We start from the raw sequence: 17,675 nt of genomic DNA, 5'->3' as shown, positions 1-17,675 counted from the left end.
AGCTTTGCTAAGACTTAAGAATTGGGGGAAAGAGGGCACAATTAAAGCCTTATACTAATAATATTAATAGACTTGCACTCTTTGTTCAATTCAAAACTAATACAAATGCAAATTTTCAGGAGGGAAGACTTACTACATAAATTAGTTTCAACAGAGGATCTCTAAGACCTTGCACCTACTGGTCCTATATACCCTCAAGGAGCTAAAAGCCTTTGTGAAGAAGTAAGCTGATTTTCTATTTTAAAACTCTTTTCTGAAATCATTAAAGTAATACAAGAAGATGTCTCATACAATACTATGAAGGAGGGAAAGAGATCCTCTCTAACACAGGGTCATCAAAGTCACACTCCAAGAAACTTTTTTAAGCAAGAGCTCACTCCATGAATCTGGCTACCTCCTGCCTCAGCACTGCTTCTCTTCATTAATGATCTGTGATCACCAGTACTGTAGCACATAAAAAAACCTCATACACCCCAAATTATTTATTTTCACAGTATAGAAGTATGGTAGAGCATCCTGCTCTTCCCATTCTACAGAGAGGAATGTGTAATGAGGGACAACAACCACAAAATATTCCAGTTGAAAAATCACTTTCAAAACAATTCTCAGTATTTTTACTCTTAACTCTCCTTTTGCCTGTTACTTTAATATTTAATTAAGTATCTCTCTGGTCTTGAGGCGAATCCTAAAAAGTTTTAAGTCCATACACAGCTACTCCCCATACAGTTTTCTGGCTAGGGCATGCAGTAGTAAATGTTTCAGAGATTGTATTTCATAAAATGATAGGCCTTTCAGATAAGGATGTGTGAAAATATACTAATAACCACGAAATTATTACAAAATGCCTTTAAGTAGACAAAATGAGTTTGTACTTGTACTTACAAAATAAAATCTTAGTGACTCAGACTTCTACAAACAGGTTCAGATTCTTTCTCTCCCTCCACACATGCAGAAGAGAGAATTATGCATGAAACAGCCAAGGGAAAACAACTACCACTAACTGTGGGATTACTCTCATCCTAATTTTATCAGATGCAGTATTGTATGCTTTTCTCCTTGTTGATACCTCACAGTATCTCAAATACAATTCCTTTAAAATGTATTACTTGCAGTAAATAGCTTAGAAAAAATTTTACGCATTTTGGAAAAGGCTATTCAAGCAAAGCCCACCCTTTCCAACAAGAAGCACAGCTCAGACTTTTGGAGTATTTCAAAAGCATTAACCTTTAAACCAAACAGTGACCTATGTGTCAAATGTGCAGTCATCTCCATTAGTTAGGCTGTTTCTAAGAAATAGCTTAAGATTATTCTATGAAAAAAGCTCTGCATTTGCATTTCCTCCTGGATGAAATACCATTTACAAGAAGTATTTGATGTCTCGAGCAGTGCCAACACAGACCCATCAGAGGACACAGCTCCTTCCATACACAGTTGGGGTCCTGCTCCCCTCACACAACTCCTTTGAGAGCTGCCTCATCCTCCATCACACACAGCAGCTCTTATTATCAGTTAATTCATACAAACATCATTCACAGTTCCTTTGGTGTATAATGCACCTCCAAAGTCCAAATAAAAGAGAGGTGGTGATAGTTTTCCTACAAAATGCTCCCACCTGTGCCTTCAGCCCTTGAAGGTAGTCTCAGTATTCATAAGCATCTTGTTGGGATCGATTTTTGTCAAGTTGTTATCTTACATTCATAGTAAACGTTGTGCTCAGCTGTTTCTTAAACACCACGAGTGTCTCACTCATTGCCTGCATATCTAAATATTGTTCAACAGCCATCCAGGTTATGCTGCTTCTGGAGCACCAGGCTGTGATGCTGCTTTTCAGATGGGAGCACGCTGGTTTGCTCCGTTAGGTAAGGACACTGAGCGGTTACACACAGTGTTTTACTTTAAAATGCTGTACAAGCATTAACTAATCTGTGAGGGAGGTAAGAGTTACTCTCTCCTATTTTACAGATGAAGAAACAGACAGTTTAAGTGACTTGCCCCAGGCCACACAGCACAGCAGCGGACAGCTGGGATTACATGACACTCCATCCCGGTGTCCCCACTCAGCCCCACCAGGTTGCTCACCTTGCCCTGCCAGCAGAAAACCGAGGTTCCTGCCTGGTCAAAGGAGAGACTTTCCCTTGGTCAGGCCCTTCAGCAAAGAAGGGGCCTCCTGGAAAAAGGCTCATTCACCCAACTGGAGGGCAAGCTCAGGGTTTCGTGTTTTAAACTTGCCACTGCGCACTCTAAAAGCCTCCAAGATAATTCACTGAATTTTGAAATGCACAGTAACTACTGAGAAACAAGTCACTCTACAAACTACAGGGGGTTTTTTATTAATTGAGACCCCCATAAAAATATCAGTAGAATAAGAGAGGCTCCACAGTCTCCTCCTCTTACTACCCCATGGTTTAAGCTTCTTAGAGCCTTTTAAGACGGATTGAACCAGAGGCTGTTGTCCAACTTTGTCACATCCAATAATCTGAGCAAAGTCTGACATGGCTTTCAGGTGAACCCGTGTAGTTCCTATTTCCATGTCTCAGCTAAACCACTTGGAAAGACAGTTCAGCCCCACAGACCAGTCAGAGCCTCCAGGACTGTTTTCCAGAACTGCCAAAAGGAAAAGGTATTTGAACCAGAAATCAGGATATGTAGATTTCCTCTACACAGCAGCATTTGAATATTTCCAGGCAGCAAGATCTCTTTACATTTAGATCACTCCTTCCCAGCTCCCTTATTAGTCTGAAAGGACTTGACTGGATTTCCTACACCACGATTAGTCATTTTTAAGAAGCAGCCCTCTCTTTGCTACAAATACACTGGTAGAGGAGAAAATAATTGGGGAACACATTTCATATTGTTGAAATGAAGTCCACCGAAACCAGATTTTACACGACATGACAACGTACTAATGCCAAACTGACACAAATTCTCATCTATGCGTTTTGGCTTTAATGGGTTAATTAGCCTGGCTGGATACAAATTTTAATTATCTGAGTTTGACATTAATGTCCTTGGAGTGTTGTCTATAAGGATTTGGGGAATCATAGACATTATTTTAGTTACTTCTGGAAACTGTGTGTTACACTGGGATTTAAATAGTAAGAACAGACAAGAATAGTGAGAACAGGTTGATCTATTTTGAAAAGTCAGACTTTGTGAAACAGGACAAACTGAGATGAAGCTGAAGCCTAGTGCACCTCACTAGGTTCTGTTAGCCTTCAGGGGAGTCTCATAGACATATAACAGAAAAAACACACAAAAGTTAGGAAATAATCTCCTTTGAGGATAGGTGATGGGACAGAAATTTTAAATTAAGTATAACAAAGAATTCTGTATGCAATTGAGATTTAGAGTCAGGATCTTCTCGCAGCCCAACACAATTTCTCAAGTAAAAGGTAACCAGGGTTAATACAGTTATACCCAGAGTGTTGATACAGGCCAGGGAACAACCACCTACCTCTGTTACTGACTCAGTTCCTCCAGAGCGAGAACCTGGAGGTACAACCTGAAGGCAGTACTTCAACAGCTGGCATTTTCCACCATGGAAATGCTGGGCTGCCACCATCCCACTCCAGGTGCAGAAGGGAAGTTACATGGGAGACCCACAGAACAGCATTTTGCATGCAGAATCCAATCAGCAATTTCTAGCCCAATTATTACAGACCCCTGAACAAAACAAGAATGCCTATCATGCAGTCTGTTAACAGACCATGTTAATGGTACTGAGGCTGGAGGTGAAGTATCATACAAACCAATGCACATGCTCCATTCCTGAATTCCTTTGGAGATGGAAGGTATTCCCCTGCAAAAGTACAACACTACAGCACAACTGCAAGTACTATTAATGGGTTGAGTTTACAGTGTGCTGTTTGAAGTGCATTACTTATTTTCTTGCTTTTAAGGGTCTGAATAAGTAGATCAATCATCTGAGGATTTTTAAATGTATTTCAATAAATATATATTTAATAAGCAACGGAATTTTTTGTGGCCAATCATTTTCCAACAAACTATCACAGGCTACTTGAAACAAGTAAGATCTGCAGTTCTGCAGAAAGCAGGATCTGCTAAAAGCTTTTCAAAACACCCTTCTCTGTTTTTTTACTCTTTCCTGTTCATTTTTCTAGAAATGGATTTAAGAGTTAAAAGAGAATGATGGCTCTTTGTGTATATGGATTTAAGCTCTCTTTGTACTTGCAACAAGACACATAAATTCATTCCTTATAACAGCAACTGCACTAGTCTTTTAAAATGCAATGCAATCCTTTGTGCAGGAACTTTGCATCATTTAAAGACAATTTTCATTCTGTTTTCCATGCTCCCTTGGTATCAAAACCAAAGTCATTTGGATTTTCTTCTGTAAAAATTTGTATAGGCAATTTGGCCTTAGGAACACTAAGTAAATGCACCACATTTCTCTCTTAGGTTCACACACCTATGTAATTGCTAGAATTATGTGAATATATTTGAATTCCTCCTAAATGAAGAAGGGTGGCATTCAGATAACTCCTCTGTTGTCCAGTAAAAACTGTGAAAAGGTAAGGGTTTCTTTGGATCACAGTATGTAAAAGTTAGGGAAAGGAGTCTATGCTTCTTACTTTCTTCCACTGTGTTCTGGTTAAAATACCCAGGCCGTGGTCCTGTGAGAAACCAAACACCTCCTGGGAACTGCAGAGCAAATTTAGAGCACTTAGCACTCCACTGAATCAGCTCCTAACTTAACAAGGGTAAGGAAGGAACTGATGGAGGTTATCAAACTAAAAAGTGATAATCGCAAAAAATGGTTAAAAAAAAGTTCAAAAGCACAGTGAGGCAGAATTCTCTGGCATGCACGAAAAAGAGCAGAAATTTTTTTTTTTTTTAATAAAGAAAAGCAATGGCTAAATTTCTTTGTAACACTGCCTGCACTTTTTGTTCTTTACCCCCAAAAATATGAGTAGGCAAGTCGTGCTACATTCTTTAGAATATTAAGGAAGTTATTTTCACCCTTGGATGAAAAACTGAAACCTCTAAAGGCCTCACTCATTCACAGATGGGAAATGGAAAGCCTTCCTATCATGTATTTTGGAGACAATATCCTTTTTTTCTGGAAATGCTGATAAGGAACAAATTCAAACTGGTCCTCATCCTCCCGGATCATCTTATTAAAAACAATGGTATCTTTTAAACCCTGTATACCAAGCTATCGGTCAATTTTGATTGACACAAATATTTGTATTAAAGGTTACATACTGCAATTTACAATTGGGTACTATCACAATACTGTATGTTAATGTAATCAGTATTTTCATTTCATGAATTCATTTGCAGCATGACACTGCAAGGGTATTCTTACATATACTGAAGACACAATCGCTAAGTAGTGCAACAATTCTCCTTTAAGTGGGATTTTTTTTTTAATCTGATAAATTTTTAACACAATAAAACCACTCCTAGTTCTGTGTGCATGTTTTAATTTCCCACTTTTTAAAGTGTTTAGACACTTGGAATACCTAGCATACTGAATTAATCCACAAATATTTACAAGAAAAATCTATTTAATTTTTTTCTATAGTAACTACCACAGGGACTATTGTAATGAAAAATTTCCCATCTTAAAGAATTAATGCGATTACTGATATAGAGAAAAAATGTAATTTATATCATCACAAACACGTAAAAGATATAATCCCATATTCACAAAAAGAATCTTTATTTCCTCTTTGAATACTGAGACAATACAGTCTTGCCTTGAGGAGAACAGAAATATTATGAAGTACCTTAAGCAAGATAATTGTAGGAGAAAAAAAAGTACAATTGCATTATTGTTGTGCTAAACTGTGACATACTTAAAAAGCTAATTTCTTTTATTTTAATGGAATTTGGTGTGCATATCCTTTAATCTACTTCACTATTTCTTCACATTTTTACACACAAACATATGTGTAAAGTGTTTCCCATTATCTGTACTACCTGGTTTATCAAACTGCAATGATTTTAAAACAATTAAAAATATGTTTGGTAATTCCATAAACTTCATTAGATTTATTAACAGTTTGGGGAGTTACTAAACCTCTCAAATGTCAAAAATATGCACAGCAAATCAAAGATCTACTGCAACTCAAATATTATTCAAGAAAACGTGATCAATATTTTATGAAAAAGTAACATTTGACATGAGTGACTGTCCCAAATTTTACCAAATACATTTCAACCAATCACAGTGCTGAATAGTTTGCATCTAAATCAAAAGCTAAGCATACACAAATGTATCCCCAAAATACAGCTTTCTACAGCTATGTCAGCTAAAGTGCATTCAAAATTCAGTACAGTCACCCTTCAATTATTCCTTTCAATTAAATAAATTTTAACCAAGAAGTTAATCTGCTGTGGCTGGGCATTTCTCTATTCCACAGAAGCAAACATTTTTTCACTCGTTCTCCTTTAAAAAGCAAATTTAACAAAACTACTAAGACAAAAAGGATGACCTAATTAGTGCTAAGTAATATTTAAAGCTTTTATATATAGTACACTCTTATTGCTACCCCTAACTTCCAAGGCTTTATACTCACTGATATTGTTTGATTTATCTGGCACTACTGCTGCTTAAGCATGCAAATTCATATTCTCCATTCTTGCATGCATCCAACACACACAGAAGGAATATAACTGTGAAGGAAATGTCCTGTGAGCCTTGATTAAATTAACTGTTGGGGCACTGATGTGCTCAAAGGCCAGCGGGGCCAGAGGTCTCCAGTGGGCAGACCCACGTCAGATTAGTCAAAGGCAATAACGAAAACTCCTCAGAACCAGCGAGAAAAAAATTCAGAACTGAGTTAGAGGAATCTCTTACCCTTTTCTACCTAAGAGCCAGTCCCAATAGAAAACTTAAACCCTGAACAGATGCTCTCCCACTTCTCACCATTCAGGAGAGCGAGACACACGAGATATGACATGCAATGAAAATGCGTGTCTTGTATTTATTTCCTTATATCTCCTAATTTCTGGTAAAGCACTGAATTACCAGTGCTGTACTAATTAAGTTCATTTCAGTTATCTGAACAGATTTGACCAGCTACTTATGAAAAAACACCCATCTAAATTAAATAGAGTAGTATTAGATAAAAAAAAAAAAATGTAGGTCACTGAAGAAGCAAACCATCAACAAATATTGCCAGCTTTATTTCGGTATGAGCCTTTCTTTGCTCTGTTCAGACCCCAATTCCTATATATCAAAAGCCTTTAAGCACACACTGGCCTTAAGCACATGCTTAAAAAGCTTTGCTGTGTGAGGACCTTCCCCCTGGAGCACTGGACGCTGGGGACTGCTGGCAGTGTAATCCCCTGCACTGAGCGTGCCCTCCTTTCCAGCGGGTGTGACCTACTCATGGAATTTATGTCCAAAACAAAAAGATTATGTGCTAAAAATCAAATCACGTCGTGTCAACGTAATGGTAATGCCCAATATGCCCTGTAAACTGTGAAGAGCCTCTGCTCACAAAATGCCAGTGAAATCAGAAGCCATACCTGGGAAAATAACTGCAGTGCAATAAATACACAAAAGAGACTCAAAACTAACACTTGTCAAACATCAGTCTTGCACATTTGTGCCAAAAGCAGTCGATTCATATTATACAGCAGTGTCCTACAGGTCTTTCACATACTGTTTTTCAGATTAGAACAAACTAATAAAATCTCCAGTATTCTTCTCTAAGTTGCATTAATTTAGTATGAAAAGGGTTTAAAGAGTTTAAGTCAGTTGTTTTTTTTAAGGGAGAAAAGTATATCTAGGGAAGAAGTATCTTTTTTTCAGAATCATACGTACTAATATGTTTTTTATCACCCCAAACTGAAAACAGTCCTTTAAAAAAAAAGTTTTTAGTTAATATCAGTGTTTTGGAGCCTCCCACTGGCAGCCATCACACAGCTGAAGTGAACTATCAGCTGAATGGAGGCTTTATATCGAGCATCAATGTCTATTTTGCTTTAAAAGAAATTAGTATTTCTGAGTTTGTATTTTAAATGCAATTTAAAAGATCATAAAGGAAAGAATCCAGCATTTATTGTGTGTCTCCCAGCAGACTACTTAATGTTCAAACATCTACTATGCAAAGGTCAAATGATTTCACTGAATATAACAGTGACAAAAATATTCTGCAGCATGGAAAAAAATATCATATGACCAAGGAAAAAGATGTGGATCTGAGATCTCATAAGAGTCACAATAAATAATGTAGATTCAGTTCAGTAAGAAAGAAAATTGCAAAGTTGTGCCATGAGAACCAGATTAAGAAAGATAATAGGTAAAATATACAAATCACATAATTTTGACAGTGCTCTTCATAAAGGAATATTATAAAGTAATACAGGAAATGAATTTTTATAGAACAACACCAACTTTTCTTACACAGATATTGCCTGTACAAAATTGAAAAAAAAACTTATTCAGATGGGGAAGCTCCAGGGTGTTCTGCTGCAGGCAGCAACATGGACAGCTGAAGTCAAACAAAAATTCAGTGTAAATAGCTGTGGTAGTTGTAAAATACATGGGGCAAAGCTGCAGTGAGCACTCACTCAGGAATGAGACAGACTACAGGTAAAACCAATATGAAAAAAATCAACTCAAATGCTTATCTGAAGCAAACAGCAAAGGCTAATAGGCACCAATTTATTTTCCATTTTGTTGTGCTTTTCCTTCTTTGACATTTACAGCAAATATTTTAGGCTCTCATTCTTTCCAACACAAAGAGGTTGCAAAGTGTGCCATGCACAGCACTTGCTGGTAGTCCTGGCTCTTCAAAGCCAAGATCTCACCACCAGCTAAAAAGAGCTGGGAACAAACCCAGGAACTGCCTGTCTGCCTCTGTGATGTGCTGCTCCCTAAGATGAATTTGGTAGTGATCAACTGCACTTGAACTGGGGAGATCCAGTGGATCACTCCACACCAATGGACAGGATGTCAAGGGCAGGAAGCAGAAATACAGCTGAGCAGCAAGTGAGAAAAAAAAACCAACAGGCAGGAGGAAAGTATGTACAGAGGGAGAAGAAAGCTGGAAAATTATACAGACAAAAAAGCCCAACCAAAACAGAAGACAAGGCAGCAAAGAAATAAGAAACGAGATAAGGGAACAGAATATAGGGAATAAGCTAACTAAGTAAAAAAGCACTACATGGTGTCCACTTTCTGGAAGAGAACACAGCATTTGTCACATTAAAGAAAAGTGAAAGGTGCTTTTTAGTTTGGTTTAGCCTTTCTAATTAGAAGTATTCAGTCAACTGTCAAGTAAAGACGGAAAATAAGGTGCTAAATTGATATTACAGCTGAATGAGATTCCTGTTTGTGAGTTCACCAAAAAAAGTGAACAGTGTAGATGTCACTAATTTTATATATCAATACAAAGATACATCCTTTTGACTATTAAATTATGTTCAGAAGCATACATACGTTTTTTTCTGTGCTCAACCAGCTCAATAGCCTGCTTTGCTGAGCATTTTGAAAACCAGTTGTCCCCAAGCAGAACAGTGACCTCATTGGTGTGGACAAGCTTTCCTGGCATGAAGGCAAGAGGACCAAAAGGTACCTGTCAAAGACACAGAAGAAACTGCTCAAAATCACTAATGAAAATAAAATGTAGACAGTCATACATGTCTTGGTTTTTTTTTTTTTAAAGTAAAATATAGAGTTTAAAAGAAAATTCTGCAGAAGTTATTTAATGACTAACCCTTCAGAAATATTCAAATGACAAGATCCATTTGAACTTAGTATTGTACTAACAAAATCTGAAAAGTTGTATTTCACCAGACAAGTTGTTCTGTGACATAAAACTATAGTATAGCTGAATGCTCACATGGAAAACAAATTCACTTAATGCAAACATATCAACCTTGATAATACAAATATTATCATTTGAGTTACTTATTTGCTACATGCAGACTACATTAATTTCCTAATTGCCTGATTAGGTTTGCCAAAATTTTTAAAATACTTGAACAGGTATGGCCAATTCAGAGTTGCTTTTCTCAGTATCTATCCTGCTAATATTAAGTACCTACAAACTCCAGTGTAAGTCTGTGGGGCTATTAGCAGGACCACAGACAGTGCTTAATGTTACTCTGCTGTGTTATTCAACAGTTTACAGACCTCAACCTCCCAGTGATGCTCCAACATCACTTATCCTGTAACAGCTCTCCAGGCACACGGACAACAGATAAAAGCAGAACACTTCAGGCAGGAGTACACTGGTAATAAACACATTTTATAACTTTATAGGTGCTTCTTAAAACGTGTTGGCCCCATTTTAACATGTATTGTAAAGTCATAAAACCAGTGCCCTGTACATAAGACACCTTCTACCAGCCACACTTTACAGACAGGGCTTGGGCAAGTCCTATGGCTGAGGAGGAGCTCTGGCCATCCTCATCCCTGTCCCCTGCACTATTCCCTGGCATCTGACCCTCAGGTCACCTGCCTGGCTGCTTTTGGGCTTCCATCAAAGAGATTAGGAGACCAAAATACAATTAAATTTAAAATGGATGAGGCAAAAAGGTAAGAAACACATCCACATCAAGTTTTTCTTAGGGTAGAAAGAGATCCGTCTCCGACAGTTTATTCCTGCTTTATTCCTCTGGCTCCTTTTTTATTTCCTTACAGCCACTTGCTTTCTCATCATGTTTGTGCTGAAGCAGAGCACCTGGTCTGTCTCCTTTGAAAGCAATCTTCCCTAGCTTCAATATCCAGGAGGGTACCAATGCTTGAAACAGTTCTCCAGCAGGCAGGACCCTGATGTTAAGACTATGCAGAATGTGTTCTTCCTACACGTGTACTCTCCTTGACTTGGTTTTAAAGTAGCAGACTGCACCAGTTGCCTGTTCACTCTTTCTCCAAAATGATGAAAGCAAAATTGAAAACATATGAAAATATTTGGCTAACAGGATAGGAACTATTTATATACATTTAAAATAACAGATGTGAGTTGATATTGCTCCTTTAACTAGAATAAGCTCTATCAAGCTTTTTTAAAAAAGAGGGGGGTTTCTGTGCTTTGAAACAACACAATCTTTTTGCTTTACATCATGTGGCCACACGTACATACATGATAAATGGATTACACAAATAAAATCCAGAGCTGTATCATCAGCACAGGAAAGGGAAACACTTCTTTTTCCCACATGCTAAGTGTACTCCAACGCCTTCTTACTAACAACCCAACTCTACATCTGAGCCAGACTGCCAAGGAAGACAGCAGTCAGGCACTGTGTGCTGAAATCAGCCACTCAGTTATGTACAGGACAACTTCCCTCCCTTCAAAGATGTATCTTGAATTGAACCTGAGAGGGGAAGAGGGAAAAAAGAAAGAGAGAGAAGCCAATTTGTACAAAATTCTGGTGAGCTCAAGCCAACAAGGCAAATTTTACACAGGGAGCTGTGCAGTTGTTAGGGAAGATTCAAAGCACCAGAAAAAGATCGCTATGTCAATAGGAAGATCGGTGGAACAAAAATTAGCAGCACCTTTTTATGTAAAAATCAATGTTCTAGGGTTTATTTCCATGAATCAGGAAACACTACGGCCACTTTCTTCTCAGGAAATGACTAAGTACCGTAATTCAGTCATAATTATAGTTTTCTATACAATAGATTTACATATCAAACATGTCAGGTTTTGTGTTAAGCGTTTATGTCATCAGCTCTCAGTTGTCAGTAACACTGTGATTTATAATGGATTTCAAAGAAAAGAGAAAGAAACAAAAGCAAAGGTTTCACTATTATCATAATAAATGTAACATTACTAAGCAGTAACACCTCACCAGCAGTGCAGGCACCCCATTACTAACAGCTCTAGCCCATTTTCTTGTGTGACCTCTACACTTTACATACCATGATATCATAGGACAGTTTGTCAGGCAATGTATGGAGTCGTTCCTGAAGAGCTTCATAATCGCTCTCCACCTTCTTCCTGTTTGACAAATTCAAATTGATTCCATTTCAGAGATAAAGTACAAAGTTAATGTTTTTTCTGCTAGAAAATCAACAACACAAGAAAAATAAACTACTTTACTCTTAAACACATGCAGTTGATAGATTAATAACTTATTTATAAAAGACATGGGATGACAAACATAATAGCTGGATTATTTTCTAATAATGTGTATTAAGATAGGTACATGATTCTTTTAGTTTGTGCATGTCTCTTTCTGAATTTGAACTTTCCATGGTACAAAGAATCAGTTCTTTCATCACTAGGATCTCACATATCTCACTCCAGGTTCAAATTAGAGTTATAACACCACCAACATCTAGAAAAATAACTGAAAATCCAGTTTATATTTTATAAGAGGCAAATTCTTCAAAGTATCAGTTGTAATAAAGAACTCATGACCTCGGTTTGAACTGAATTAATCGGCAACACTTTAATTAATTCTGATTTTCACATGAACTTCATGTTTCTATCAAGAGTCAACATTCCTGAAAGATGGTTCCACCACCGGGATTATGTCCCATCTTCAGCCCCTGACAAGGGACAATACAGGTGAGGAGTGTCCCTTCTGCTACTTCTCTATCCAAAATGTAAATAAGGCTCACACTACATGTTGCTACTCAGGAGAGAAATGGCTTGGGGAACTGAGACAAAGTATTCCCAGGGCAGACACCTGGTTCTTCACAGGACTTTGCAAGATACAGCATTTCAGTGGCTGCAGGGATTTTCCTTTGTGTGCAAAACAAGGAACTACACTCCCTCCAAAAAAAAGCCTTATGTTGTGAAGACATTCTTAAACACCCAAATTTGTCTGGAAAAAGTCTTTTAATGGACCACTGCCATTCTGAAGATGGTCAGAAATCAGCTCCTGCACGAAGGAGCTGGCATATAAATGTCAGGTTTGATGATATTGTTTACTTGTACTTCAAAATAGTAAACATATATATGGCAGTAAATTCTGCAATAAAAGGCAACTGAAAGCACGGAGCAGCACATTAACAACGCTGACCCAAGATGCAAATTACAGGTTTTCTGGGGATGATTCAGGAAAGCAATCTATAAATGTGCTGAAAAATGAATGTCATAGTTGATAACACAACTCTCAAAATATTACCATCGATTTTCTCAGATTCATAAGCTGAGTGAAATCTTTTTCAGCATTCGTTATGAAAAATTATCTGATACTCTTATGTTTTGACTCATTTGCTTCACAGTTTAACTTAGGTGTAATCATCCTACTTTATACCTATTTAAAGTTGCTGAACTCGTCCCGAAAAAAAATTAATTTAGGCTTTTATGTCATTTGGACATTAAAAATGTATTCCACAGAAGTGATTTACAAAAGATGCTTGCTACTGCTTTGCTCTGACAGAAGATTTCTCCCAGACATTTTAGGCAAGTTTCTCTGTCCATTGCCCACATCAGAGTGAAAATATAATTCACTTCCTTCAAAGGGGAAGGACAAACTCATGAATCTTAACAAAAATCACTGAGATGTTTTGGGGGAGGAAGGAACATAATGACAACTTGGTGTCAACAATAACAATCAATTACTTAATGCTGTTTACAGAGTCCAGCCTTTGCCTCAGAGAGATCTGGATCTGAGAAATGGACTCCAACTACTCACTGAAAAACAAACACAATCCTGTCCCATGTCTCAAATGATAGAGAGAGAAGCCTCCATGGCAAGAGAATGGAATGAAAATTCCCCCATTTGCAGCAGAATTAAACATTCCCATCATTTCATGGCTGAAAGTCACTCAACATTTCTTCATTAATCTGAAAAGAAGACACTGCCTTTAAGGTCTGACTGCTGCCCATTACTGAACAATCTGAAATCAGGAGAAATCAGCTGCCACAAAAGCCACGTTGCTTTGGAGAGTGGACTGCTTTTCAGTGGGACTGCTGCCCTTTGCTGAGCAAAGCTCCACCACGGGAATCTCTAAAAGCAAGGCCACATCCTGAACTGGACCACCAAGATAAAATTAAAATTAATCCTTTCAATTAATTGGCCTGAGAGAACATTACTTAAGGAAGGAAGCTGACCTCCCTCCTTACCTACAGCTGATGGTCTCACAGGCTCTGGGGTGTGCCAGTGCTACGCTCTGTCCCAGGAAATGAAGAACTAAAGGAGGAATAATCCTGGGACTACAGCTATGAACATGCCCCTAGCAGGGGAAATGCATGTCTAGATATTTAATCCCATACCAGACCCATTATTGGATTCATGCTTTAGAAATATACTTCAAAAAGTGCACTGAAAAAATTAAAAAGAAAATAATTTAATGGAAATATATTGAAGCTGAGCATTTTAAAACCCTATTGTTATTCACCCAATTCTATTTAACATTCTTCTGTGTCACTGACTACTTAAAAGGTCTTCTATGAACAAATTACTCAGTTGAAACAAGAGCACTCAGCTCTTGCACAATCAAGACCTAAATAAGGGTACTAAATTTTAAATAATTTTTTATAAAGTGAAGATTGTACGGATGCTGTGCAAACTGCTTTTCTATATAAAAGATATCAGTAAGTTAGGTTGTTCTTTAGACATTCTGTGTCCAAAACCCCAAGGTCATGGGGTCATGGCCAGAGTTTGCACAAAAGCAAACACAGGAGGCAACTTCTCCTTCCACAGCCAAGCCTCCCAACCCACTCCACAAACCTCTGCCATTTTAAAAGGGGAAATAATTGTCACAACTTTCCAAACTTTTAAAAATCTGCTCAAATTCCAAGGCTTTCTGTCAAACAGTTTATTTCTGAAAAATATTGTCTCTCAGTGAAAGAATGTCCATGCAGAATTTCACGTGGGACCAAACAGGTACAGACACTGCAAAGCTCCTGAGAAAGTGCATGTGCTGGAGATATTCTGCCTGCCTTCACCACAGCAGCACCAGTAGGCACTTCAATAATATTTCCCTTATTGAAAATTAATGCAGCCTCTGAATTTTAAGCATAAATGAAACATATTAGTTTTAGATTATTTTTGCGAGCCAATAGTCAGAATTTAATATGATGATGTGTATAGATTGCCTTGATTTTTTTTCCCTCTTATCCAGGGCTTGCAGCCTATGTGCATTTAAACTAAAAACATTTGATACACACTAAATATAAATTATTTGCTTGGAGATCTTTCAGGCATGAAGAAAAAGCCTCTTAAAATAAATTTAAAATATTATATGCTTGATGGTGTATAACCAAAGGTTTAATCTCACCACTAAAGGGGCAGTTGCTGTGATTCTGCAATAACCCTGCAGACAATAATCAAGACAGCTCCTGTTGTTCTCTCAGTAAAATCATGGTAAACACAGCATGGATATATTGTAATTTGATATCTGTAAGATCAACTGTTATATCTCACAGTAACTCATAATATAAGATTTCATTCACCATTAAATGTACATTTTCCTCAGATGCCATACAAAACTATTATTTACTAGGCATGTTTTCTATTAACCATAGATTGCCAACAGAGAAAAAAGTGCCCAGAGATAATTTTTTTACATAACAAACCATTTCTTTTAAGTATTAAAAACTAAGATTTGGCACATTCTTTACTGGGGAGGGGGGAGAGGGAACAATGAAACATTACTTTCATGTTGTGTTAGCACATGAAGGGGAGCAAGCAGAATTTCCCTACTTGCTCCACAGTTAGAAAACAACAAGAATAATTCTACCCTAGGAGCACTTTTTCACCAATCAGGCAAATTCAGCACTCATCCCACAAGGTTACTTGGGAAAAAATGACAAATGAGATGGGTATTTAAGGCAGAAGTATAAACACTAAAGCTCACTGTATCTGTGATTTAATGACATCAGTGAGAAATATATACATTTTAAAGAGAGTGCATTGCAACAATTCTGAGCTATCACTAACTATAATCCCCAAAACATGCTAGCAGGATTTGACTCTCATCTGAATAAATAGCAGTACTTTACTAAAATATAACTAGGTTACTCATCAGTATTTTAGGCATGTAATCAAACATTTTCTACTTACCAGTGCTGGATTTTTTCTTGGCAGCTAGTGACCACCTGTCATTAAAACAGATAACTACTCATGAAAAAAACAAGGCTAAGCACACAGCTGCAATGTCAATGCATCAGAAACTAGAACAGTAGCTTTACAGATTTGGTGGTGCCTCTATATACATTTTTATTTGTCAAGGCAAAGGCATGTGAATGGTCGTTCTTAAGCAGCACACTTTATCACACACTAATGCAGAGTGATAACCACAGAAAAAAATTACAGCTTTTCACTCCATATTTTGGTACAATACCTGCTCCATAACTATTACGTGACACACCATCTGAGATAAGTAGCAGTTTGTGCAATCTGCCGATCTATTTCCAGTGTTACATGTTTGCAGAATAAGAAAACAACATAAATTATAACAAGACATCAATGTAACTTCCACACTCAGTCATTAAAAACAAAAACAAATGAACCTCACAGCACCAAAAACATTCTTCCTCTATCAGTACATCAACAAATGTTTCCACTGGCCATTTTAACTTGAAAAAGCACAAATTAACTTTGTGCTGTATAAATACACGGATATTTGACACCATGATGGGCTCCTGGCTTTCCTTCTGTTCTTGCTGGGTGTTAAAAAAGCAAAGTTTTAATATGAATATTTCACTTACTTCCTTATGCCACAGGCTTTCCCAAGAGATACAAAAGAAATTACAAAATAAAGCACATTGTTAAAATTTAATACTTTTTTCTTTTTTAACTGTATTTTTTAAACTAAATATAGACCAAACAGACAGGATGCTGAAACCTGTGACCTTCTCTGCCACAATTACGTGGAGATTTTGTCTTTCAAAACATATTTTGATCTCTGAATAATGGTTACCAAAAATATACAAACAATTTCATTCAATTATATGAAATGCAATGAAGCCATGAGGCAGTTAAATATGTCTAGACATCTTCTAAATATAAGCATTTTCTGGATTATTTTTTTTTTACAAATTTCATTTTTCCTATAGCCAAAATAATACTAACATTTGAAAGCAATTAATGAGAAAATTTGCAGAGAAAACAATAACATACATTCAAGTATCACTGAAATCACTGGAGCAGATAATTCTTTTTTTTTTTTGAAACAACAGAATGAAAGACAATTTTTTTTTCAGTTAGCATATGTGCAGCTATTGCAGAACAGATCTCAGACCCTGCACTTTCTACTCATGTAGGAGTAAAAAAATGAGACTACTTTGTGAGCGAATAATTCTTTAAACAGAGTAAACTTCTTAAATGAAAAGGATCAGCTCTACATTTGTGGTTATGGTATTTCATAATCCATCAGGATGGCCCAGGTAACTCATCCCACATAAGCCAAGTTTAAATTTATCATTTGCTTTAAACTCCTACAAATCAAATGCCTAGCAAATATCTTTCTTAATGTGCAAGCTAACTATTTTTAAGCTTAAGAGTAAATATACAGACTTGTACAGGACATCAACCCAGAAATCTAGTTTGTACTGTTAATATTAAGCCCATTTTAAGAGTAAAGTTTCTGCAGAAGGTACAAATCACACAGCACAGCAACATCTGATAACAATGCTAACACACACTGGAGCCCACCACTGACAAGTCAAAGAGTCAGAGCCTATTCTACCCACATCCTTCATCCTTTCACATTTGGCAGCGATTGTGGAGTACACAACATAATTTAGCATACAAAAATGTTTATGAAATCCTTTAAGAAACTTCCAATT

General features: G+C 37.1%; 1 protein-coding gene across 1 annotated transcript in view; it reads right to left on the bottom strand.

Annotated features, from left to right (window-relative positions):
- Positions 1-16,452, bottom strand: part of URI1 (URI1 prefoldin like chaperone) — a 30,486-nt gene extending 14,034 nt beyond the window's left edge. Inside the window, exons 1-3 of the mRNA XM_008922740.3 lie at positions 15,949-16,452; positions 11,849-11,927; positions 9,419-9,554 (exon numbers count right to left, since the gene is read on the bottom strand). Coding sequence (XP_008920988.2) covers positions 9,419-9,554; positions 11,849-11,851 — 139 coding nt within the window. The 5' untranslated portion in view covers positions 11,852-11,927; positions 15,949-16,452. The remainder of the gene's footprint in view (positions 1-9,418; positions 9,555-11,848; positions 11,928-15,948) is intronic.
- Between the last annotated feature and the right edge of the window lie 1,223 nt (positions 16,453-17,675).

Source organism: Manacus vitellinus, unplaced genomic scaffold (assembly GCF_001715985.3).
Source record: "Manacus vitellinus isolate BGI_N305 unplaced genomic scaffold, ASM171598v3 scaffold_10_pilon, whole genome shotgun sequence".
Lineage (NCBI taxonomy): Eukaryota > Metazoa > Chordata > Aves > Passeriformes > Pipridae > Manacus > Manacus vitellinus.
This window is presented reverse-complemented; position numbering and strand designations above follow the sequence as displayed.